We start from the raw sequence: 27615 nt of genomic DNA on the forward strand, positions 1-27615 counted from the left end.
TAAGTACAACCAAAAATCAGATGAGAAGATCATGTTTTACAGTCATATTTTTCTTTAAGGCATTTTTTAACATTGGCTGTGTTTTTATTACTGTAATAACTTTATTAACACTTAACTATGTTGATTAATTCATGTACTTGAAGTGCCTCCACATGCTGCGTTATCTGGCTCATCTCCTCTCAGCTTCAACTGCATGTTCAAACAGGAAATAGAATACATTTAAATGTCCTATATTATGCTCATTTCAGTTTCATACATACATTTTGGGTGTCCAGAAAATGTTTATATGCTTTAATGTTCAAAGATACATTATTTTTCTGTCCATTGCTGCAGCACCTCTATTCACCCTCTCCATGCTCCGTTATAGCATATAGTGTCTCTTTAAGGCCCTCCTCCCAAAAAGCCCAGTCTGCTCTCATTGGTCAGCTCTCACAGGCCTGAACAGGCCTCCCACTTTGTTTCTGCATCAGCTCTGCCAGTGTTTTTGCAAACAGCTGTGCTGAGGCCATAGCCGAGGACGGTGACTGTACAGTTGTGACCTCACAGTCTTCCAGAAGTCTCCCTCGTTTCCCCCGTAGGCCTCTCCCGTGGGTTCCTACTCGGCCCGTGGACTTTATGATCATGTCATGGACTTTTAAATCGCTTTTCTCAGCTTCGTAGAAGTTTTACAAATATAAAACCTCCATGGATCAAAAATTCATAATAGTAAGAGTAAGTAAGTCATAATCAACCTTGTTTGCGGTCCATGTGGAAAATACATTTTGGGCCACAGAGGAATTTTTCGCTGCAATACCGTGAGTGTCCACCATGCCAGATTGAAAGTAAGGCTGAGCCGCACTCTCCAGGGCCTGGCCATAGCGCATCACAGTATCTTCTTCATTTTTCATGGCTTCTTCTTCTGCTTTTGTTGTTTAATGGTGTTTGGAAAACAGCTTTTAGGCACATTAGTGCCACTTACTGGATTGGAGTGTGGATCAGAACTGTTATAATCTCCCCCACTGACATATTCTCACTCCAAATGACAGTCAGACGTATTTGTGGTATGACTGCGTGCACCGAACCGTGACATATGTACCGACTCGGTTTAGGACAACTATGTGTACCGTTACACCCCTACTTCAAACAGATCTTGGCTGGCAGTGATGTTTTTTTTGTCTTTCTGCCTTCTTCCAGATCCTCCACTTTCCATAACCCACTGCAGAAAAAGCATGGAGACTCCGTAAGTAACTTCATGACACACAACATTGCTCCACTGCACAGTCTTCTACAGCCCATAATTAAACAGCACACCAGTTAGGATTCATATCACTAACTGGTCAGCTATCAGATGATCAAAGACAATTTTCTCTCACACAAATAGAACTGTATTCAGCAAAGCAAAGCATATACTCCATTTCTACAAAGTGAGATTTATACAGTATGTTTGTAACATGGTGGGCAAAGAAGCAAAATCAGAACAGTTTCTCATTCATTCATCATATTGTTCAGTAACATTATTGCTACAAGTAAATTCACTTGTAAATATATAGCAAAATAAATGATAAAACAAACTAACAGATCATATAATACATTTATACAGCTGTATGAAAAAAATCGGGGGCCCATAAGAGATCATCTTATCCTGTTGATCCCTAAATGACAACTTTGCATGATTACTGTGGGATATGATGTCAATCCTGAATGTTTCTACTGTTTATAGAAGCAAAAATGTAGAATTCTAACATGGTACCACAGCAGCTTGTGAAATTGTCCTGAAATATAATCTACAGGATTGACGTACATGGACACAGTTGAAATTGTTTTCATGACTCTCAGCATGACAACCTTTAGCACCTGCAGCATGTTTATTTACTGAATGAAATGCCAGGACTGTCACACCAGAATCTACATTTGCATCCAGTCTGTGTTTAGGTTTAGGATAAGATATTTTAGTGACAACATTGAATCTATAGGATTTGTGCCCATTTACTGTACACAAATCCTATAGATCAACTTTTTGTCACTACTTCACAGACTGCCGTGATACTGTGTTGATGATTGTTTGTTTGTTTCCTTTTGTTTGTTTGTTGCTGTGTCAGTTGAAGTCTGTGTTTTAGAGTGAGGGGACCAATGCTTGCTCCAAACTAAATATCAGCAAAAAAGTTAGCATTGTAGCCTGCTGGTGTCTATACCAGAGTGTGTTAGGGGGGAGCATTGTTGTCCGTTTGTAATGGAACAAATGTACAAACACAACATTGCATGGAAATGTCACAACAGTTGTTTATTGTGGTTCAACGGTTCAGAAAAAGAAATGGGTGTGTTTAACAATGGATGATGAATGTATGGAAATGTTACTGCTGATTCATTCCAGTGGAAGCTGCCCAAGTTTGAAAAGTGTATTTAAAGACTAGTTTATGGATGTGTGAGACCATAGAAAAGTTACCTTTTAGTATAGTGAACCCAAACTGGACCTACTTATTTGCGGTGAGGGGCATTTTTTCCTATGGATTTTATAAGTAGCATCTAATGCTCATTTCTTGCTCTTGGAAAATGGTACAGACAGAGCAGAACAATGTGTTTACCATAATTTCCTTCAGGATTACTTCTCAGTAGCCCACAAGATAAGGTCCAGTGAATTGGTACTGTGTTTGCTTTTAGACTGGTCAATGCAGGACAATGCAAGATAGACATTTCTATTTTGCCTAAAAGGTTGGCCACCAGGATCAAGAGGATCTCAGAGCCAAGCACTATGATTCCATTTTTCGATCTATGTCACTGAAACGACTGCTTACAGGACAACAAAACAGTGAAGGTCTCCTGTTGAAAAGTGGAAAATGCAAATGAAGCTTTGTTGCTTCACATAACTTAATGTTACTAGTAAAACATCCTTTACATGTAAAACATGTTCAGAACACATAAACCTTTGTGCATGAGTGAACAGAGTCTAGAAGATTGAAACTTTAGCTTGGCTAGTTCATGTTTGTTTACCTTGAAAAAGAGTCATAATTGGTGTAGAATACAGAGGAAGTTTCTCCTATATAACTTTCAGCGTTTGTGAATCTAGCTGCAGTGTATACTGAATGTTACTGGGCAGTGCTATGAGTTTAATGACACCGAGACTGCAGATGATAAAAGTTCCATCCCATTGTTTCACATATTTTCATTCCCGTCTCCTCTGTATTTTCAATCACAAAGGACATCTCAGGTCCTGTCATCACCATTTTTCCCTGCATTTTTCCACAGGTGGAACTACTAACATTAATGGTGGCTCTTGTAAGTCATGCCAGTGAACCAGTGCACACAGGTCCTGTTGTTAGTCCTGGTACTGGCTAACCAGAATAGAGAGAAAGTATCCAACATTATGTTACACCTCAAGTAGTCCTAATGTCCATCATGAGAAAGGTCTGTTCTACTCAGAGGAGAGAGGACTGTATGAGAAAATATATGATCATCCAAGGTAGCAGTCTTCAAAAGGACACAATCCTTCACAGGTTATACCAATAGATGCTGTTTTATCAACTGCTGGTGTGTCCAAATAACACACTACATAACACTTTCCTTTGATTTTCTACATTTGAAATATTTTCTGATTCATCAAGTTGTTGAACTTTATGGATATGTGTAAAAAAAAATAGTTACTGTATATTGTTGTTGTTGTCAACAAATCCCATGTAAAGATCAACACTAACAATAGATTTATCCTACTAATGAGTAGTGTATGCGTATCTACAGTAAGCCTAATGTATCGTATTGCTTTGTACCTCAGAGCTCCATTGTTGTCCAAAAACTATTAAAAACACAACAGTGAACCAGTTAATTATAATACACTGTCTTTCTGCCCCAAATACTCACTAGCTCATCTAATCTTTGGTTGAAAATAGCCCCAAACAAATGCACTATTTAAATCTGTTTTAGTGGCATTTGTCTTTAAAAAACAAAGTATAGATTTATGTCTTAATAGGATCCAATCAGTTTGTTGAGGTTTTTGTCTTTTCATGACATTTCTTGACAATTTTGAAATATTAGTATTAGTATTACCAACATTTAAATGTAGGTTTAAATAACAAAGCAACCCTAAAAAAATGTTTAGAATTTGAACATTTCTGACTTTGGTGACTCCCAGTGGTAGTCTAAAAAACAGAACAGCTGCAAAGACAGCATTTCCCTCACAGCGCAAAAATGGGCTGAAAAAAACAGAAGCAGTGCCAATTTTTATCTGGATTTTCTATTTTTTATGAAAACACAAAAACTGAATAACATAAAAATACTACTATCAAGTAACATTTCTACACCTGGGGGCTTTAAATAAACTTTAAAACAGTATTTACTCGGTTTGACTGAACCATCCAAATAGAGATTTGCTGTGGATGCGTGAAGCTTTCCAAAGTGTATGACAACAGGTAGAGGCTAATATTTCACAACTCCAGGCAACATGATGCGACAGAGCGGTGACACATTCTCTGGTCTGAGAATGTGGGATTTTGACCACAAACAGAGTACATATAGAGTCAATAAGCAGAGAACTGTCTCAGTGCAGTGGTCACATCGGTAACACTTTACATTAAGGTCCTTGTACTTACATTAGTTAAAAGGTAATAAGGCTGATTTGTTAATGATTAGCTAATAATAAGTGTATCATTAACCTTAACAAGGCATTGTTCTTGCTTTAGATTTGGTAGCTGCAAATGGCATTGTTAATTGTGAACAAGCACATAGTTAACTGCTAATAAAGGCATAATAAAGTATGTATTATCTAAATAAATAAACAGCAAAACAACTTTGTAAAGGTTTAATAATGTAGTTCAACTCAATAAATGTGTTTGTAATGCTACTATAAAATATTATAAGAAACACATAAGGTTTTCATTAACATTTTAAGTGTCTATAAACTAGTAACAAGTATGAGTGCTTATAAATGTCTTATAGTCTAACAATAAACATCTTTGTGATGCTGTTAATAACTTATATAGTCTCATTAATGTTAATGAGCCAATAACCTCAGCACAAATGTATATAATCACCTCCACATTTGTGCTAATTGGCCAACCTGTGGCACACTTCTTTCAAGTAACCCACAACAAGAGCATGCTCAGACTTGCTAACAGTATCTCTTCTGACCCCTTGCATGCTCTAAACGGAGAAGACCAACTCCTCCCCTCTAATAGGCAATTTAGGGTCCCTCCATTTAAATGCAACAGCGGAAGAATTATTTTATATATCAGCCTGTTATGTTGCTAAACCAAAACCAATGTGCTGCTAAATAAGATCTGGATCTTGTTGTAGTCAAGACCACCAAAACAGAAACCACCAAAAGTCATGAACAAGACCAGTGTGTATCAAGACTGAGACAAGACCAGAACTCTGAGGGGTTGAGACCAAGTCAAGATCGAGAACAGTGCATGTCCCACACTGCATGAGACACTTGCGCTAAAATTTGAATCATGCAAACCATAGGCACTCTTGAAGTAAATCTGAGAGATCCAGATTTGCATGAAAACACCCACAGAAGACAATTGAAAACCTTAGGTTTCCTGGGTGACTCTTGTCTTCCCATCAATACCATCATAAAGTACAGTATGTTGCAAACAGTTATTCAATACAGTGATGAAGCTGTGGTCTTGACTGGTCCTGGAATACATTCCATACATAGAGTCCTCTTTGTCTGAGACCGAGACAAGACTGAGTAAAAATGAGTTTGATTCCAAGACGAGACTGAGACCTTTCAAAAAGTGGTCATAAGACCAAGACCATTCCCGAGTACTACGACTCTAGAGTTGAGAGTATTTTGTGATATGTTTCATGGTCATGACTGCTGGATGTGCTTTTATGAATGTGCACCATATGTGTAACTGTATGTCTAACCTGTGTGTAAACTTCTTGAGCATAACTGCATGATGATGCAAAATAAATTTCAGTGTAAACTGACTATAAAGTCCTATCATTTCATGTCTTATAAGAACTTACAAGGGCATTATTAACTATTAACCAACACCTTTTACAAGGACCTTAATATAAAGCGTTGCTGTCACATCTTATCCATGTTTCTCTCCTCTTTCTTGCCTTTATCTCCATCTTGTTGCTCTACAACTTGTCCTCAAACATTTTCTCTGACATTTATTTATTTCAGATTTCCTCTCTGACTTACTAATACTTCTTCCCATTTCTTTCTTTTCCAACTTATTTAATAGTAATATCAAGCTAATTTCTCTAATTTTCTCTTGCTTTTTCAAACATACCTATCATTGACAGGCTTCCTGTTTACCCCCATATTCTCCCCACTTCTTACTATCTGATCTCCCCATATCTACAGGAATCCAATTAGCCTCATTCCCAGCGTCGAGCCCTACTGGGAGGGGCTGGACGCAAGCAGGTACAGGCCCCAACCTCCTAGTCCTCAGTGAGTGTGCCAGCCATTGTCCACCTGTTCTTGCACACTGTATACACCCCTTTGCACTTTGATTCAACCCCAGCTCCTCAGTCTCCTGACCTGGCTGCATGCTTCTGGCCAGATGTCCTCACAAGGCAACAACAATACTGGTCGTGATCTTCCTTTGATGAGTGATGAAGGATCTTCATTGTAAGAAGATGCTGAAAAAGTCCAACTTCAGACCTGTATATTAGGGATTATTTTTTAATTAGTAATCCATTGTGCCATGTGGGTCAAGATTCAAAGACACAGGGTAGGCTAGGTAGGGTCTGCTCATTTCTCTCAGCTTAACACTTCTCTTGTGGCTCCAGAGGAAGCCACATGAAATCTGATAATCACCTCCTGTGATGTCACTCAGTGGCGAAGTTGCATTGTGGGAAATTTATGGGCACCAGGTTTTGAAAAGGAAGAAGAATGCATGGCATAAAGAAACGAAATTCTTGATTATTTGTTTTTAAAAAGTCTGTAATGAGTCCAACAGTGTTACAGGAGTGCACTGTTAGACCAGTGGACTGCCTTTTAAAACCTGGCACCTACATTACCCATAATGCAATTTAGCCACTGAGTGACATCACTGGAGACAATTAATCAGATCACATGCATCTTCCTCTGGAGCAACAAAAGACATACTACTTTTTCACATATGCAGTTGTACTCCCCAAGAACTGTAAACACACTTTAAAGGAATAGTTCACTCTAGAACGAAATTCAGTCATTATCGACTCACCCTCATGCTGATGAGAAGTCCAGTGTAGTTTCTTATTCCTCAAAGTGCAGCTGGAGACCCGCAGGGGTACCCTCCTGCAGCAATAATCCATATAACGGGCGTCAATGGCATCTGAGACGAAAAGGTCCATAAAACTACACAAAAACTTTGTAATATTCCTCCATACTGCTCGACTGCTGCAGTCCAAGTGTCCTGAAGTGGCGACATCCACTGTGAGCTGTGAGCAACCGAGCGACACACAAACACAAGAGGGATCTGCCTGCACTAGTGATTTGAAACTTTGAAACTCACAGCTGGATGTAAATACCAGTGTGTATCTATCGCGAGTTCTGTTGATCTTGTCCTGTCTCGTTGAAGCGGCTGTGAGGGAGACTCGCGTGCACGCGGGAGCTTGCCTCCAGGCAAATGTAGTATAGTGACTGTTTAGGCTAGAAAAATGTACTAAATGATGTCGTTTCGAGTAAACTCTGGATGTCGCCACTTCAGGACACTTGGATTGCAGCGGACGAGCAGTATGGAGGAATATTACAAAGTTTTTGTGTAGTTTTATGGACCTTTTCGTCTCGGGCACCATTGACGCCCGTTATATGGATTTTTGCTGCAGGAGGGTACCCCCGCGGGTCTCCAGCTGCACTTTGAGGAATAAGAAACTACACCAGACTTCTCATCAGCATGAGGGTGAGTCCATAATGACTGAATTTCGTTCTAGAGTGAACTGTTCCTTTAATGTATAAAATTGGTGGAGATTCTCTTTAAATCAGAATCGATACATCTCTCATACCACTCAAATATGAAGCGAGGGCCAGGGGATGGTAAGCTTAGCTCAAGATAAAGACTGGACGCCAGAGGAAACGGACTGCCTGACTTTACACTTGTTACCTGGCACATAACCTCCCATAAAACCACAAATTGACATTACATGTTAATTAGTGAGCTTCCTCCACCTGTTTCCAGTCTCAATGCTAAGCTAAGCTAACTATCCCATGATTCTAGCTCCATATGTTCAGACATGCTGTAAGAGTGGTATGGATGTTCTCATTTAACTTAAAGGCTGACTGAGATCCTCTTACTCAACTACATACAGTATAATGACCATTCAAGGTATGATAATGGTGTGTCGTTAAGTGACACGTCAACAAGTCTAAGGCAGATGATGAAATGAAAGCAAAGTTTCAAGTTTGATTATGTTAAATTACATTATACACGGCATTAGAAACATTCTTGCTATTTTAAATGTAAGGCATTTATGGCCTATAGGTGATTTTGCTGAAATTAATATCTAAAAGGCATGGGACCTCTGTCCAGTGCAATGAAATCTTGAGATGTGTGGTCAGTCACAGTACTTGAATGTATTTGTTAAAGGAATATTTTGACATTTTTGGAAAATGTACTTCTTGGCAGAGAGTAAGATGAGAAGATTGAAGCTACAGCTAGCAGCCAATTAGCTGAACTTAGCATAGCACAAAAATTGGAAATAAGGGAAGCACAAACCTAGCTATATTTAAAGGTAACAAATCTGTCGTAAAGCCACCCTTAAATGGTGAATTGTTGTCATTACACTTCAATTTTTGTATTGATTAAACCAACATGTGTTAATTAGTCAAGTTAAGAGTAGCTGGTATAGGTACAGCTCGGCTAGGCTAGCTCCTTTGATTTGTTTCCAGTCTTGATACTAAGCTAACTGGCTGCTGGCTGCAACCTTTTTATGTTTACAATGTAGGTGTGACAGTGATATCAATCCTCCCATAATTCTCACCAATAAAGCAAATCAGCTTATTTCCAAAATGTGGAACAATTCCTTTTACATAATTCCGGCTTTCTGCATTGTGCACAGCACTCTGTTTATGCTTTGTGAGTATTTCTGTGGGTTGAGCTATATGTGACTCTGTGTCTTTGCTCACTCTTTTAAACCACTGTTCACCTCCAAGTGACATGACACTTTCTTTTTTACATTTCCGAATTGATAGACTTCACCACTGTTCCATTCTTATCCCTGTTGCAGTCACAGTTACATCTTTTCTTCACTCCTCCTGTCAATCTACCTTGTTGCGTTAAATGGAAGTCAAATGTTTGTACTGTCAATCTGTATTTTTAGCTCGTAAACATGACAGCATCAGTGCCAACTGCTGATCATGACAGTGTGTGACATGTGTAAGGGTATAAAAAAACATACTCAGTATTATATACATATAATTGTATAATGATCATGGTAAAATTGAGGGGTCTACAGCAGCAGTAATCACTGAATCTGCATCAGATTATGAGGCAGTATTTGCCGTTTTGCCCTTAATTTTCTTTTTTAATGATACATCCAGAAGAGAGATGCTTAAAGAGCATCAGCAGTATTTCGCACTGTAATGTTTACTAACAACATGAAGAGAACATTCAGATTATACAGCCTGCATTTTATACTTTTGACCAATATTCCTTTTGGTCATAGTCACTGTTTTTCTTGAGAGAAACAGTGACATGATGCATCATCAGACAACTCAACAACATATTTTACATGGTATTACAAATAAAGGTAATCAGAAAGCTTTAAAACAAGCCCATGGTTGTCTCAAAACAATTCTTGAAGTTGATGATTAAGATAGTATTGTAACCAATAATAATCGGAGTAATAGGAATAATCGTCAAATCTACAAAAGATAACAAAAAATAATAATTAAATTATATGATGATTGTTACATTGTATGTTAACACAAAATAGGGAGCACCTATTCAGACAAGCATAGCTGTTGTGATGTACAGTATGTGCTTCAGTTATATTGCATGTATATTGTCACTGCAGGTTATGACAGCAAGCTACAACATATAGGATTTTACTATTATTTGTCTCTTTATCTTAATGAAGCAGATGTGACTTTTAACAGAAACCATATCTGAGAAGGTATTACACCCTGGAAACAAACATGAAATATATATCATATGTAACAGGGCTTTTCATTGGCAGTTGCCTTTAAAATACTATTTGTAGCATGGTCATTATAAGCACAAGCTTTTGTTATTACGCTGAGGATTGGCCATATGTTTCATTCTTAAGAAAATAAAGTAATTGTGGCTTTAAAACAAATTCATGTTTTTCCTTTCCTCCTTCCTGTAAAAAGACATGTTATAGTCATTGACAAAAATATTTCACTAAAGAAGAATAAAATTTCACATCATGTACTTTAAAGTGTGTTTGGTATTGGTCAGGTTCCCAAATACAATTTATATAACCCTCCGTCATTGCCTGGATTTGTCTTTGATACTCTGAAGTCTTTTGATATCCCCAGAATTGGTGCTGGTTACACAAAAAGGCAGTATTTCCAATTGGGCCATCTTAACTAGCTTTTGTTCAGACCCTCCTTTGACCTGGTTTTGACAGATTTATACTGTCAGTAAGCTGTCATGGATATTTGCCTTTTGGCCCTGAAGTGGTCCAGGAAGCTGTTTCTTCCAAGCGTGTCTCCCAAATGTACATCCTTTGCAGTCCATTTACAATTTACATCCTAAGCATCTCAACATATTCACCTCAAGCATTAAGTAGTGGACATGACACTAATAGAGGTTGCAAAGGATGTAATTGTAACTTTTCTAATACAGCAATTAAATGTGTGTAGTATGGAGTATTGCTCACTTTCAACTTTAGATTGAAGGTATTTAAATTCATATGTACCCCTTTAATTTTTTGGAACTATTAATTTTAGGGGAACGATGTCTAAAAAGTGCTATAAATCCTACACTGTTCAACCAGTAGAAATGGGAACACCCTTAAAGGCTCTGGTAATCCATTTTCTCAACCACCTCCTGACTGTGAGCGCTGGGGTCCTAGATGAACACAATATTTTCTGAAGAGTTTAGCTTATTTCATTGGAGGATACATTTCTTTTTTCTCTGTGCTTTTCTCACTGCTTTGAAATGGTTGGCATTCTGTTAGAAAAATGTAATGTCACTTGCTTCTGGGCACCAATCAGGATTTGTAATCTGTAATCCTCAGTCAAAAACTGAAACTGAAAGACTCAGGAAAAAGTTGCAAATGTCACTGGCATAGAGGCGGACGCAAAAAATAAGAAGAAACTGCACTAAATGGGTTAAATCATGGATTCTACATGATCTACTACTACTCTTTTTGTGCACTGCTTCACTTGGTTGAACAGCCAATCAGGGTGATTTCTCTCACCAATGAGCCAATTGGACGAAAAGCCGCCGACAAGTTACCAATTAGTGCCAAGGGTGCGGGACACACCACAAAAACTGGGGCCACAGATGCTCAAACAGCCTAGACATTGGCCAACATGTGTCAAGGGCCTTTCAATAAAATATTATGAGAAGATTTATTTTAATTTTGTTAATTTTCATGAATAATAGATGTATCTGTAATGTAATGTAATTAAATGTAATGTAATTTAGTGAGAAATTGTTTTGAGTAACAATTTGAAGCCAAGTTTCCAGAGGCTTGTTGTTCTTTATAATAATAGTCTAATTAAATTTTTAAATCAGAGGTGTTGTACAAAGACAAACTTGAAAATGTCGTCCTTACCTTGTACCTTTCAATTCAAATAGCAACCCCCTCTGTGGGTACTAACACACCAGTTTGTTGTTGTCATATTATTTCTCAATTCTTTCAAATGGAATTATGCATGGAATTACTATATGTTAGAGATTCACACAGGTCCGTTTATTGTATAATTTACTCTGTGTGATATCCCCTCCTTGTGTGCACCTTCCTGACTTTGACAAACAAAACATCACAAAAAAAGCTCTCGTGTCACTAAACCTCTGCATCTACACTTTTAACCCTCACTTTTTTCAGTAGTGTAACAGAAAATACACATATACCTTTGTTCAATAATGAGTCAAAAGGTGTTTTAAAGTAGCAGTCATAATCCTGTCATTGATGTTGTTTATTACAGATTTGCTTTTATTACTCATCTCCTTGTGTTAGGTGTGTTGTCATTTTGTTTAATGTTGTTTTAGCTGGATTCGTCTTCAGAACCACCAGCAAAGCTTTGCTTTGCACAGACTACTGGATTTTGAATTGAATATATTTTCAATTATTCACTTCCTCTGTACTCCTTTCTGCAGGTCATCTTCAGGAAAGGTGAGCCCAGAGAGCATTCGTTCAAAGGCATCCCCATCAGAATCATCTGAAGATAGTCATGACCAGCGTGGGAAGAAACCACCCCCAAGTCCAGGGAAGAAGGAGGAATTGTCTTTATACATGAAGACCAAAAGAGCAATAACAAGCAAGAAGTACACTATCTCCAAGCATGAAGCTGAAGCAACAACACCCATTGAACTCATCAGCCGAGGCCCAGATGGACGCTTTGTCATCGATCCCACTGACGCAGAAATGTCTATCAAGCCCCGGCGAATTGAGGGCTTCCCCTTTGTGGAAGAATCAGACCTCTATCCTGAATTCCGGCAGTCAGACGAAGAGAATGATGATCCCAGGCCTCTGCCACCAGTTATGGCCCCCCTTCGGCCTCACCAGATTTCCCCCATCTCCAGTCAGGAATCCTACCTGCAACCTCCAGCCTACAGCCCTCGTTTCCAAAGGCCCTTCGAAGGTATGACCATCATGGAGAGTAGTCGGCTCCAGGCCACAGGGCAGATCCGAGGCTCTCTCCATCACAGGGCCTTCTATGGCTATCTAGGCCACCCTGGGGATCATGATCCCCCACCTCCTTTTTACATGCCTGATACTAGCCCACTCAGCTCTGTCATGTCCTCCCCTCCATACCTTGCTGAAGGTCCTTTTGGTCACCCCATGATTCCTGAAGAAATGGGGGAGGGTGATTTCCCACAATATGCTGTCTCTGGTTTTCCACTTCCTCTGACACTCACATCTTCCTCTCGTTCACCGGAGATCTGGCAGGGACTGGATTTTACCTTTGCAAGTCTGGAGGGGCCCCAATTCATTTTTCCCCCACATCACCCTTTGCATCTCCGCCACGACTCCCCCTATCCTCCTCCACCTCATGTACTTCCCCTGAGTGCTTTCCAGCCTTCCTCCCTTCCAATGCCTACTTACCCAGCTGTCCTGCCACTGGAGGCCCCAAAGAGCCACTCAAGCAAGTCTCCCAGCAAGGCCAAGCCTCGTGGCTCTCCAGCCAAGCATTTAGCTATGCAAGAGGCACATATAGGGCAGCTAAGACACGCAAGCCACGGTATGGGTGTGCCGGTTTTGCCTTACACCGATCCAATGGCCCATATTGTCCCTAGCACATTCAGTAGCCTGGACACACGATGGTTTGAAACCGCCCCTCGTTTCAGTCCCAGACAGGCTCGTAGGATGGATTCCGGCATGCATCAGGTGGTTCTCCAGCCCTCTCGACTCTCACCCCTCACCCAAAGCCCTCTTAGTTCTCATGAGGGCTCCCCAGAGATTGTAGTACGTCCCCGGCCACGTCCCAGCTTTGCTCAACCTCCCATACCCCCAGAGATGTCTGAGATTACCCTCCTCCCTCCTTCCACAGCCAGCTTCTCAAGGAGATCTTCCCCCTCCTCCTCACCTGCCCAAGGCCAGGGAAGCAGGAGAGCCAGTCCCAGCTACCGTTCCCACATGGCCTTTGCCACCTCTGCAACCAGCTACCCAGCTTCCCAGTCCCCGTCACCCCCCATGGAAAGCAGCAACATATTTGGGCAGATGCCATCTCAGAGGAGGACTGAGGAGGAGATCCTTCCATCTGAGCCCTCTCCACCCCAGTTGTCAGCTTCAGGGTAGGTGCATTAGGCATGCAGAGAGGGATACCGTTCGCGTCATCTGCCCCAACCCATAATGCTTTTAATGTGTGAAGTTGCTCTGACATTTTGGTTACTAAAGTGCTGTCTAATATCCATCATCGATTTTTAAATCATCTCTGTGGCAAATTACTTCTGAAGTTTAGTTTATCCTTTTTTTTTCATTTGTTAACACTTTTATGTCAGAAATGACAACTATTTGGTTGAAGGAAAGCCATTGTGATGATTCATTTGATGAGCTTGATGAGAAACTTTTAAGTTTAGTCAATTTGGTCAAGGCTGCTTTTCATGTCAGACATCAAGTTAGAGGTATTCACCCATTAAATCTGTGAAGCATTGTTCCAAAATTATCACATTGACAATTACATTTCATTATCAAGTGAAAGAACAAAAAAGTATTAATTATGAAACAGATAATTTGTTGAGTTGACAAGAATATGCATTTGCTTCACAGATTACATTTCAGACCTTTTGGGGCTACAGTCCATTCTGATAAAAATGCTATTGCCAGTGCACTGTGAAATTTATTTGGCACAAGCCCCTAAAAGCCTGGGAATTTACAGACATCACCACTGGATCCATGTTTTTCCATCTTTATCATGCGTTACCCTGCTTTCACCTAACAGGAGGAATCCCATAATATTCATCAAATTGATTCCCCAGACAAAACAAACACCCATTGTTATGTCTAGCTCCAAGCCTTTGAAGATGCCTTTATCATGCGGAGGGATGCTTTAAGAAGAGTTCATCTTGGCAGGCCCTGCGGCCCATCCTCGGCCTTAGTCACCTAACTGCATGACCAATTCTCCTTTTCCTTCCAACCTCTCAGATTTTTTCCTATCCTACTTCCCCTTCCTTTTCTGTAATCCTCCTCTCCCCAACCCCCTTAATTGCCCCCAGGACACTCCCAGGTCTGGCTACCAAGGAGAGGTTGTTGGGCAAAGTGTGTCACAGGGCCTGTCCGCTTCTCATGTACTGCAATGTCTCCATCATTATGAATTAGGGGCAGTATGGTGGTTCTTGATGGCTCCTGGAGTCTTACCTGCTTTGTTTTTGATTGATCTCAGCTATCTGGGCAGCGTTGTTGTGACCAGGTCCTCTACACCGCAATAGGTAAGGGTTGGATCCATGTCTGAAAGGGGGGGGTTAGCAGGTGGGACTTTTTTGATCACCTCGTCCTTTAAAGGGGAATACAAGACTTTGAGTCTTTGTTTGATTTGTTCCTTCCTTCAGTCAACACGTGTAGTTTATTTCGGTTCTTTCTTTTTCCTTTTTCTCAAAGTAGCTATGCATTTTAAGTTCTGCAGTCTTCAGTATATTATGCATTCAGACTGATATGCATATGCCATCTGTTAGTTGAAGAAATAGATTAGGTCACAGATGTATCACCAACATTATTTCATGCTTGAGTGGTTTGCTAACTGACCACATTCACATGAAATTTTTTTGATCGATAGACAATAGTTATTTTATCAGCCTTATCAATTTAATATATTTCTTCCAGCACTTATTGATTACTTGGTTAATTTCTCAAAAAATTAGTTCAGCAAAGGTCACCAAATGGAATGTAATAAATTAGAAGATAGTATTTGGTGCAAAAACCAAATAACACATCTGTACGTGGCCAAACTGGACTACACTTTATCTGAATGATTCCAAGCTTCAGACATGTTTCGACACACCAACACCTTTCATCTAGAGATATACCACACAGTATACAGTTGTGTGTCATGGCCAAAAGTCAAATGCAGGTGCAAGTCCCAAGAAAATGTCCAATATTTTTGAATTTTTTTGACATTATTCTGTCGGTTGATTGTATTTCATGTGAGCTCAGCCACAGTCTGATTTCTCTATTGATTTACCCCAGTGAGGCTCTGCCTCGGCACCCTGAGACAGATCAATGGACCTCACATCCAGTTAGGTAGTTGTATGCCATTATTGAGTGAGACAATTGGTGTGAGACAATTGGTGTCTCCCTTAGTTTGCCTTGAATCATTGTGAAGAACTCTTCAGCAAACACAAATGTAACAATCCAACACCATTACAACATATTATCATGGATAATACCTGCTCCCTCTGCTCCACTCTTGTGTTGGCTCAAAATGCCCACTGTACATGCTTCAGCTACAATCAACTAAAGCTTTGTTTATGCTATTGTGTGACATTGTAGGCCTCTGTAGATGGCGTGTGAGCTACAAGCACATAAAGTGGCTTTTGTGCTCAATGTGTAATAAATTGCAGTATCCTCTGAAACTCCAAAAAAATATATTCTGTTACCAGAAGAACACCTCATGACATATTATGGCATGTCATGTCATGTTCTACAGATGCCTGTTTGAACTTTTGTCCTTTATAAAGTGAGAAGCAAGAGGATCACACCAGGCATGACACTCGTCAACATGTTGCCGTTCTGTACCATGAGTAGTCACTAGTCATTACTACGTTATTACATGATTACACAGTAGTCATGGGTCCAACCACACCGGCTCTTGAACTAGGCCCTTCATTTTGATCTCAACAACACACCTATAAAGTTGTGACTGCATCTTGCACGGATGTGACACTATTACATTGACAAAATCGGTCCACAGACAAACACCATCCGTCCATCCATCCATTATCTTCCGCTCATCCAGACAAACACTACTAGTACTGATACTCAAAAACCCTTTTGTGATAGGCCCTGCTACAAAAGTTGTTGATGACTGGCAAGAAGAGGTGCAATGATGTCCCTCTTGGCACACTCACCCTCACACTCCGGAGACAGCATCAAGCGCATCAAAGCTTAAGTCTATCTTCTCCCACCCCACCAGTTCAGTGACATCTAGTTTGAGCAAGATCGCCACACTTGTTTGACTTACTATTACCCACTCAACTATCTCCAGGGTTTGTTTCAGGCAGCTGCTCATGAATAGTGATCCCTCTACCTCCTCCACTGTTGAAATGCTAGTGAATGACCATACCATGAGCTTTACCGCAAAGCCACATGTCATATAGAAGGCATGGTTCACATGTCCCCATTTGATGCTCTTTTTTACAAGCCAACAAAAAATGGAATGCACTGTAAAATGCCTAGGTCCTGTCAATGGCTTTTGCTCCCAAACACATCGTCATGGCCCAGCAATCAAACAGAGGAATTGCACATGCCAGGAATACAGTCAATGTGTGCCTTTCCTCTTTCTCCCTTTAGCCCAGTGGTAAACCATCTCTCATATTCAGAAATCTTCTGCAGGATGGAATCAATTGCTGCTCAATCCTGTCTAATTTCTTATATGCCTATGCTGCTCAGGGTGCAGCTCTAGCCTAGCCATTTTGGCAGGCTAACACCCCTTTCTCACCCACTACAAGATGGAACTGACTGCTGAGGAGATTGTCAAGGATTACAACTGGCACCACACTCAGGTGGCAGCCTTTTTCAGGATGTCTGTGGTCTTTGCCATCAACTGTGAGAGAAACATGTGCACTACATACTTGTAGGTCAGACACTGGCACCTTGAGGTAAGCCACTTGATGCTTAAGGAGCGTGAGTGGTGATTAGTCCTCAACAAACCATTCCTACAACTCACTATTTGGACCCGACATCCAGGAAGATGTTTAACTGACATCCAGCCTCTCCAGGTAATCCTGGCCTCCTCCTCCCTCTTGGTTTGAAGATGTGCCTTGTACAGTAGGACCAGCCTCATTTGGCCAGCAAATAATAATTCTAATAATGAAGGGCATTGTACCTTTATATAAAGTAACCAATAGCAAAGTCCATTAGATTGCCACACATGTAGTCATAGAACTGGATATACATCCAGGTAATGTTGATTTTCTATTATATAAATCATGATATGGTATGATCACCAGCTTATTTTGGTGTTTTGTGTCTTTCTGTGCTATATAGATTATTACAAGGTACGGCATACTGTGCAAAGGATAGTCTATGTCAAGTCTATGTGGACTTGTCCACATAGCCATTCTTTTTTTTTTTATTTTTTTTTTTTAGATAATTACTTTCTAAAAACTTTCTTAGCATTCTCCTCAAGCGTGACACATTCTCCCATTTAAATTTTACAGATGCTTGTATTTTATGACACCAATTTAAAATATTTTGGACCCCAATCTCCAAATAATATTTTGTAAGATTGGCGTTATGACGTCACATTAAGCTGTGTGTCCACTGGGAGCTATCATTCACAGCTCTTTTTTTTGCATTAAGAATTAAGCAGAAATGCTCTTGCATGTTTCTTGCTGTGATGAAAGCTTGGCATGTGTAAAGTTCTCAGCACTTTAAAGAAGTTGAAAAATATTCCAGCTTTTATCAGAAATGCATCAGTTTCAGCAGCAAACAGCATAAGAGCAGTAGCAGGAGCCATTACCAGCACTTCCTGCAAGCATCTCCGTAGCCCAAATAACTAAGCGCAGATTCCTGGTGGACACATGGCCTAATCCCCTATATAAAGCATCTGTATAGAGCATGAATAAAGCCATCTACTTTAAGTATACAATTGCACTTGTAAGTTTGGACTGCAGAACAGTTCTCACTACCATGTGAAGCAAGTGTCCTGCCAAAACAGCTTATGCACTTCTTGTTATCCCAAGGAACAAATATTTCACCGAGGGCTTGCAGAAGGGGGACACACAGGGGGCTTGAGGACCCCAATGTTTGAGTGAACTGCCCAATGAAGTGCTTTTGAATGTATTCCCCTTTAAAGTCGTGTTCCATGTGCAAACTGCCATGCATGCCATCGCTAAATATTGCTCCTCCGTTTCAAAAAAGAAACAATTATATTGATAAATTCTTGTTACATTTGTTGTCCTAGTGCTTCGCTTTTCTTTGGCTTATTTTTCATTATGTGACTGTTCCCGAGTAGTCATTTTCCCCTCCCGCCATCTCTCCCCCTGTCAGCATGGTGAAGCCCATTGTAGACAGTATCCATGTCTATGAATACATATTGATGATGCTTTGTTGCTCAGCTGTGATTCTATCCCTCTACTAACAACCATCGGTTTCTCTCTGCAGCCACGGTGGGAAGATGACCTCTCTGTAATGCTAATTGTTTTCTGTGCCTTGAGAGAACCAAGTGTGTGTTTGTGGCAGAAATCTGTGGGCTGCCAACTCATAAGTGCCTCCATGAATGGGAGGGAGGTCTGTAGATGCTATCATGAGCAGCTGAGAAATATACGCTCTACTTGAAGGAAACATTTGCATCTGTTATTTTCAGAGTGTAATAGATTATTTAAAGAAAAAAAAATCATACAATCTGCAAACATGTCATCAATTGAAAAGTCTTGCTTACATTTTGTTTAAAATATTAATTTTTAAAGAATTTTCCTCTGAAACCAACAGTGCAAGTCTATTTAAATGTTGTATCTTTTCAAAAACTTTACTCACTGTTCTAATTTACATCATGAGGTAAATAGATAGTTTCAGGAATTGTGTAACACTTTGCTTTTCTTTGGAAGATTGTTTGGATCAATTTGAGCAAAATATCTTAGTTGTGCCTGACGGGCAATTAAATTTCAAGGTGCATAAATTATTTTACCATCTGGATTTATGAACTAATTTTATGAAACATAATAGTCATTATCCTCAACACAACTGTTAGTTGTTAATCTAGATGATGCACAATATTTTAATAACAGTAGAATTTATCATTTGTTCTTCAAAAAACATGCTGGACTTCCGAGTCCAGCTCTTTAGGTGTCTCACATTGATCCTTTGGCAACGTGCTGCACCTCTTGCTTAGCACAAGCAGTGCTGTTTTGAGACCATGTGGGTTTCTGGTTTTGTTGCGCTCCGTAGTGCAGAAACAGTCCACTGGTTATGTTTGGCCTGGAGTTACCCGTTTTCCCCTCTCTCTGCTTTTTATACAGAAAACGTCGAGGTGCGCCGAGTGCCCTTTCGGGGTCTGAGAGGATTGATGCACTGAGATACCAACGTATTAAAAAGGCCAAGAAGATGATGATGAACAACAATAACTCCAAGACCAGAAAGAAAGCAGGTATGAACCCTGAACGTCTCTGTACTCACTTCTTACAGTGATTTTTCTTTTGAATTGCCACATCATGATGACCACAGGTAAAATGTTGGGGTTTTTTTTTGTTTGTTTTTTTTTTGCTTCAAAATGATGTATTCCTATGTTTTTTCTTAACCCTACAAAGTATGCATCACATTTATTTGTCATAATATCAATATCTCACATTCCTTCTTCCTCTGCATGTCTTTGTTTGGGGTTTCATGATTCTCCAAATCCATGGTTTGATTACATTTTCTCTCTCTAAACTTTTTTTAGCACTGACACTGACTGCCTGTTATACCATTGTTGGTTTATCGAGTCAGTATTTGTAAAGATCAACAGCTCATTGGTTTTATGCCCTGACAATTGTCATTTACATTTTCAAATCTTCTTTAAAAAAAATAGGCTACATGTATCAAGTTAGATTTTTTGTTTTAGTAGCACATGAAGGCTATATGTTCATATTTAGAATGTAGTAACAGTAACTTATTTCACAGGTCAATTTGGAACAATATCTTAAATACAAAAGCAAAAAGAAGAAGAATCAGGCACTTAGGTGTACCTAACTCCTTGATTCTACTGGGCATGTCTGTGTTACCTGCCGTGCTGTTTTGTTCCATCCACAGCGACTTCATATCCCCATGGGAGCGTTTCAGAAGCGGAGCATCATGTCTGCCTGATGTTGTTTACTTGCTCAGATTGTGATTATTTCATCATTTCTCCTTGGTTTTTGAGTTTCTACTGTGGTTAAGCAGGCTACATAGTTAAATTGTTCCATTATTTGTCTGTTTTCGGTGTGTTTATTGTTAATATTATGACTGTGTTGTGCTGAAGAGCCCAAGTCAGCACATGGTGTTTTAATTCGAAAATTGACAGGACGCACTAGAGAGGGCCAAAGTCACACCCCTTCCAGTGAACGCCATGAGACCTTATTTTGGAAAAACTTTGTATGATAGTGAATGGAGAGAGACAAATAATGTTTTGATCCCATTTGAGTTGTGCCATGAACTACACATAGGATGTTTGTCAATTTAAAAGATCCTTTTCCAAGGCAATAAAGTCACAGTTTGTCGTAAATAAAGTAAAATATCATCTAGTTTGTGTTAAACCGCTCAGTGAACGACATCATCTCCCTCAACACAAGTCATCAACACCAACATGGCTGGAGACAGAAAAAGTATTAACAAAGGTGTAAAATCTCAATAAATCTGTCCATAACTGCGGTTATGTAAAAGGATAGTTTGTTAGTTCTGCAAGCAAGCTAATATACAGGACCAGCTCTACAAGGTTTAAGTTGCAGGTTTTGGTGACTGTTCAACGAGACAACGTCAGTGAAACTGTTGGCTCTGTAGTCTTTATAATTACGTATTTTTACAGTCTTATATATCATTAGTTTTATGACAAACTCATTTTTAACTTTCTCATTTTGAAAAATTATGTTTTAAATTCACAAATATCATGTGTAATTCACGACACAACAAAAAAAAATTGTCTCTCTCCATTCACTACAATACAAAGTTTTTACGAAATAAGGTCCCATTGGATCCACCAGAAGGGGCGTGACTTCTGTATACCATTCCACTTGCTGACTTCCTGTCTGGCGCGCTCTGCTCTGTGCTGATTGCGCTGGTCCGCTTCCGTCAAAAAAAGACTGCGTGTATTCTCCACAGAGCAGAGCTGAGAGCCACTTCTGGGACGCTGCTGCAACATGCCGTGGTGCAGCAGGTGGAAACTCAAGCATTATCTAGATGGCCTGATTTGCTTGCTTCAGCCAATCACAACTCTTTATCTGATACTGGGTGTGTTGGATGCATTGACCTTTTTATACATTCTATGATTTGATGCAATGTTCTGTGCGCCAATGGGGTTCCAGCATAAGTAGTAGTTGTAGGGTTACATTGCATGAAGGGCAGCAGCGGTAAGTAAACTTTCACTTTTTTCACTTTAGCAGTTCACCAAAATATGTTTCTGAACAAATTTGAGGCAAGAATTAAAAATCCCAGTTACTTAATCTTCACTTCTATCCAGAGGCATTACGATCTGTGCCCGTTTATACTGTCCCTTGGCAATCAAACAGGAACCAAGAGGTTCCAGACTAATTTGGGAATTGGTCACTTTAAAGGGGTGATTCAGCATTCCAGTTTCATAAAGTTGGCACAGTTTATGACAACATCAGGGTTGTTATTTCAAATCTTGAAGTGCTCCTTCCTGACCCACAGAAGACACTATACAGCAACTTTCAGTGACTCACTAGTACTTCTTGTAACAGGTAAACTGAAACAAGCAAATGTCATATCCCATTTAAGGTATGGTTATAAAAATGTGCTTCACCTTCTATGATTTTAAAACCCACAAGTTTCACCTCCACCACCAGGGACCATCAAAATGTATGTGTTCTTTAATTAAATCAATAACGTTATTCTTTTGCCTAACTTATCACAAGATGAATTAAATAAGACCACATAACTAGGCCTTTGAAACACTAAGGCGGGAATCACACTACAGGAGTTTCGGGCCAATTTAATCCTGATTTACCCCTCCCGACACTCAGAGATAAAATCTGGTTTTGGAGCTTGGTTTGTACTGACATTCGGCCCAGATTATCTGGGAATATGAGTGGTGTACAGATCCTATCTTAAACCCTTGCAGACTCAATGGGGACGCCCCGATAAATATCAAACATGTTTGATATCTTAGATTCAAAATCTGGATGATTCCATCTGTACTTTCCAAGATAGACTACAATAGCCAATGAGAGAGAGGCGTCCTGGAGTAGCTGACAGTGCTGTCAGGCAACGATAAACATGCTAGTCCTTGAGGCTAATGTTAAATATCATACTACTCTTGACAGACAACTGACAACAGTTCTCGCTGAAGAATGGAAAGCCCATGTTGAATGCGTCTCCGTAAACCTTTTCTCATCCAGACTGTTTTTGTTTTTTTCACTGCAAATAATTACTGTTACTACAGCAAGTTGTTGTGCCACAGTCATTCTGATTAGCCTACATCACTGTAATTAGAAAAGAAGTCCGACTAAGCACCTTGAACCAGGCCTGGACTGGGACAAAAATTCGGCCCTGGACTCTTTGGTCCAGACCGGCCCACGACAATCTGCACACAGATACTGTGCCAACTCAGTTCATGTGAAAGCATGTTTTTGAATGACAATAAATGAACCTTGAACCTTGAACCTTGAATTCGCCCGTTGATGTACATATAAACACACAAGCCCTTAATAACAGTAGTATACTGAACAATATCCCTTATATTCTGGAGCCTTGAATAAAATAAATGATGATTACACAGTATGTTGCTCACTTGCTCTTCAGAATGATACTGGAGAAAGGATTTAACATTCAAGAGTGTGTATTTATCACTCACTCATATAACAATGCAATACAAAGTGCAACTATATCCAAGAGTAGTGGCAGGCACACACCTGCTTAAAGGGACTTGGGGCAGGATCAAGAAATAAGACTCAATAGTGACACGACGGCCGTTGCGGCCGTCAGGGTAACTGCAGCCATCAGACAAGCCAGTGCGGGAGCACGCATGAACTCTTCACAGCAGTGCAGCTGATGCACGAAGCAGCCGGGAAGCCGGCTCGCTGTGTGTAGCGACACACAAGCGCGGCGATTTACTGTTACGGTTGATGCAGTCTGACAGGCACAGGCGAAAGCAAAGACGGCATATTGAGGGACAGAAATATCGTCTCTGATACGGGATTGCTGTGTGTTAGCGGCTAATGTTACTACACAGACACAAACAAACCGTTAGCCTGTGGCTTCAGCCAGCTGCTAACATCACCTCCCGGATAACAGGTTGGGCTTTCGGTCCCATATATAAAGGGACATATTTCTAACTATTCGGTTTCAGACTAAAGGACTGTGGAAAATGCGCAGTCTGTAACTATTCAGTGTTACACAGCGGTGGACTAAGTTACATGTTTGCAGCTAGCGCTACTTTGCACGTTAGGTGACTCCGAGTCCTCATGATCTCATATGATTTTCAAATCAGGCTCTAAACATGACCTGTAATGTTTTCTTACCTGGTTACTAGGAAATGAGCCATGTCAGCATCTGTTTTCAGACCCAATTCAAGTTGAAGCTGCCTCCGTTAGTTGAACGGGTATCCGATGTGAATTCGAGTGCCAGCCCGGCTTAGGTCGTAATGTCGTTTCGACTCACGACATGCCGCTGATAAAACCTTCGTTTTCTTCTTAGTATGACTTTTTAGTGGACTTTGTGTGGTGGTGGGTCGTTTGCTGGCCGTAGCAGAATCCATTACTACCCAAACACTAGTTTGGGTCCACCGCGCTTGTCTTCTTCGCGTATCCAAGTCGAAAGACGTCGAGGATACGCATTCAGCGTCATCTTACGTCATGTGCGCAGGACTGCGCGGGAAATTCGGACACCGAATTGCAGTACATTATGCAGCACACAGCCTGTTCAAGGCAATGGAGAGATACGTGGGTGGGCTCATTCTTTTCGGTTTTGAACGCTTCATCACCCATTACCATTAAAAATCTTAAAATGCATGTTTATTTTTTCACAAATCCTGCCCCAAGTTCCTTTAAGTCTTCCTCCACCTGCTCCTCCTGCACCACCACCATGGCAGCGGGAGCCTCACTTGCCTCACTGTCCAACTGACCCACTGCTGAAGCAGCAGCATCACTGCTGCAAGCTCCGGCCACGCTGGCCCCCGCAGCAAACATTTCGGAAATTGTTTTGCTCTTAGCAGCGTCAGTCGCGAGAGCTTTTTTTTCTTGTCTCTTTGTTTTTCAGCTCCGCCTTTCCGTTTTTTACCCACATTCTCCATTTTGTAATTCTCGTTTTTTCATGTGCTGGTGTTTTTTGTTTCTCTCACTCTCTCTCTCTCATCATGACTGCTTGTCATTAAAGGTGATTGGACGAGGGGGGTCTAGAACATGCGTCGGTGGGACTTCTGGCCTCTGTAGCCTATCATAGGGCCATTGGGCCAGGTATTCTTTAGACAGACAAGCCAATGGGCCTCTGCTGTGTCTGCAGGCTGCAGCGGAGCTCTGTGGGCCGGTGCATGTCTCTGCCCCTGGGCCGGGAGAGTTACCATGGCAAGGCGCAGCAAAAAATAAATAAACAAATAAAAAATAAAAAACGGGCAGCCATCGGCCCATTATTGATCGGCCCACCGGGAAAAGTCCCGGTACTCCCAATGGCCAATCCGCCCCTGCCTTGCACTGGAAAGCTGAGAATGTACTGCTAATAAACCACTAAAATACAGAGCACACACCAGGCATGCAGTATCATGAAAATAACAATGGTTTTGCTGGCACTTCCAGCAACCACTCTGACTGGAGCTGCCACATCATCCCATACATTTTATTTTTAGTAAACGTGCAAAATAGAGTGTAAAGACAAAGATTTGGTGGTGATTGAATTTGAGTGAGAAAACAGTTCAGCCTATCAAATATTCTATGAAGGGGCAAACAACTAGCCTGCCCTGAAGAAAAAAAAAACAAAAAAACCTACCTCCAGCCCCATTAAATTTGACTCAGTAAAATGTTCTTGTCACGAATGTTCTCGTTTGTTTAATCAGTTCATAAACCAAAATATAAAACCAAGAAAATGTCTTGGCCAGGACAGTGACTTCCTGGAGCCTTATCATCACCATGAGGTTGCCTGGCTGATAATAATAATAATAATAATAATAAATGTATTTATATAGCACCTTACATGCAAAGATTCAGCCCAAAGTACTTACTTAATAAGTCGGCAGTTCATCACAAGGCTAACATATAGGGACAAAAAACCATTCACGCTCACATTCACACCTATGGCCAATTTAGAGTAATGGATTAACTGGAACTTTTTTGCATGTCTTTGGATTGTGAGCGGAAGCCGGAGAGAACCCATGTATAACAGTCTTTACATAATACACTAAAAGAATAAAATTGATAGTTATTCCACATTAAAAGCCAAATTAAAAAGACAGGTTTTTAACTTCTTTTTAAAAATACCAATAGAGTTTGCAGTTCTAAGATCTAAAGGGAGGCTGTTTCCCAATTTAGAGCCATAATGGCAGAAAGCAGTTTCACCAGATTTTTTGAGGGATACTTTTGGAATGCAGTGGAGGATCTGAGGGTTCTAGATAGGACATAAAATGAGATGCAATCACTGATGTATGAGGGAGCTAGATTATGTAGGGACTTGTGGTTGATTAAAACGACTTTAAAATCAATTCTAAAAGATACCGGTAGCCAGTGGAGTGAAGCAATAACAGGGGAAATATGATCTCTTTTCTTTGAATTGGTCAGGATCCTAGCAACAGCGTTCTGAATTATCTGTAGTTTTCTAGTGTATTTTTTAGGGAGACCAGTAAAAAGAGAGTTACCGTAATCTGAACAACTTGTAAACAAAAGCATGTATTAGCATTTCAGCATAGTGCTGGGTTAAAAATTATCTAATTTTTGATGAATGTATGAATGATTATAAATGTTCTGACATGATAAAAAGATTTTTGTTATCTTGTTAAAATGGCTGATAAAATTAAGATCAGAATCTATGTCACTTCAAGATCTGTGACATCTGTCTTAATTTGTTTGGACAAGCTAGCAAATACTGTCACAAGTCTCTGTCTTTCCTTACCTGGTCCTATAAGTAGGATTTCTGTTTTTTGTTAATTTCTTTTAAAAAATTTTTTAGCCAGCCAGTTATTAATGTCAGCGAGACAGGTTAAAAGAGCATGCAGTGAACCGGGGATGTCAGGTGAAACAGATATATACAGTTGTTTATCATCAGCATAACAGTGGTATTTGACATTGTGATGAGAAATTATGTTGTCCAGGGAAAGTACATATAAAAAAAGAATGGGTACATGAATGCTTCCTTGCTCCCATATTTAACATCAAACAATTCAGACACAAATTCACTGATGAATTTGACTGAAAATGTTCTTTCTGACAGGTATGAGCAAAACCAGTCAAGGACTGTGCCAGAGAAGCTTAGCCATTTCTCAAGCCGATTGATTAAAATGTTGTGGTCAATTGTATCAAATGCAGTGCTCAAGTCCAATAGAAACAGAACAGCCACATTGTTTGAATCAGTAGATATTCTTAAGTCATTAACCACCTTTAATAAAGCTGTTTCAGTGATGTGGTTGGTTTGATAGCCGGACTGAAATTTGTCTAATATATTGTTGGAGTTCAGATGATCATGTAGTTGGTGAAAAAGCAATCTCTACAAAGCGGAGATTTGAGATAGGCCTGTAGTTTGCAATGTCGGTTATATCTAGATCAGGTTTCTTGAGCAGAGGTTTTACCAGAGCAATAGGTGGATTAAAGTGTCTTTGGACAGAGCCATGCTACCTGTTTCTCTTTGTTTCCAGTCTTTATGCTAACTAACCCTGTCCTGGCTCTAGATTCATACAAGAAAGCAAATAACCATGTTTCCAAAAAATAACTGCTGACAGACAAACTGAACTCCACACATCACACATTGTACTTGCTTCATACAGAATTGAGATTGACTACTTTCCTATTGCCAGTAGACAAGTTTTTTTTTCCTGGTGTGTCACTTTCGAAATCATGAATATGCCAGAAAACAGGGAGCAGTAAGAAGCAGCATGGCGGCCAGTGAAAATGTTACAATGGTTATTTTACCTTGCATCTTTTACTTCTCTTATACGTCTCTCTGTCAAACGCGACAGGACTTGAACAGAGATGGATCAAATTGTATTACGCAGCAATGACCGTAGCATCAAAGTGCATCATAGCGTCG

At 40.1% G+C, this 27615-nt stretch overlaps 1 protein-coding gene and 1 long non-coding RNA gene across 2 annotated transcripts in view; one reads left to right on the plus strand and one right to left on the minus strand.

Annotated features, from left to right (window-relative positions):
- LOC141007259 (protein turtle homolog B-like) overlaps positions 1-27615 on the plus strand; it is a 149862-nt gene that overhangs the window by 120136 nt on the left and 2111 nt on the right. The window contains exons 17-20 of the mRNA XM_073479608.1: positions 1174-1219; positions 6290-6376; positions 12201-13838; positions 19719-19846. Of these exons, the coding sequence (XP_073335709.1) occupies positions 1174-1219; positions 6290-6376; positions 12201-13838; positions 19719-19846 (1899 nt within the window). The remainder of the gene's footprint in view (positions 1-1173; positions 1220-6289; positions 6377-12200; positions 13839-19718; positions 19847-27615) is intronic.
- LOC141007263 (uncharacterized) overlaps positions 1-27615 on the minus strand; it is a 40956-nt gene that overhangs the window by 301 nt on the left and 13040 nt on the right. The window lies entirely within an intron of this gene.

Source organism: Pagrus major, chromosome 13 (genome assembly GCF_040436345.1).
Source record: "Pagrus major chromosome 13, Pma_NU_1.0".
Classification (NCBI taxonomy): domain Eukaryota; kingdom Metazoa; phylum Chordata; class Actinopteri; order Spariformes; family Sparidae; genus Pagrus; species Pagrus major.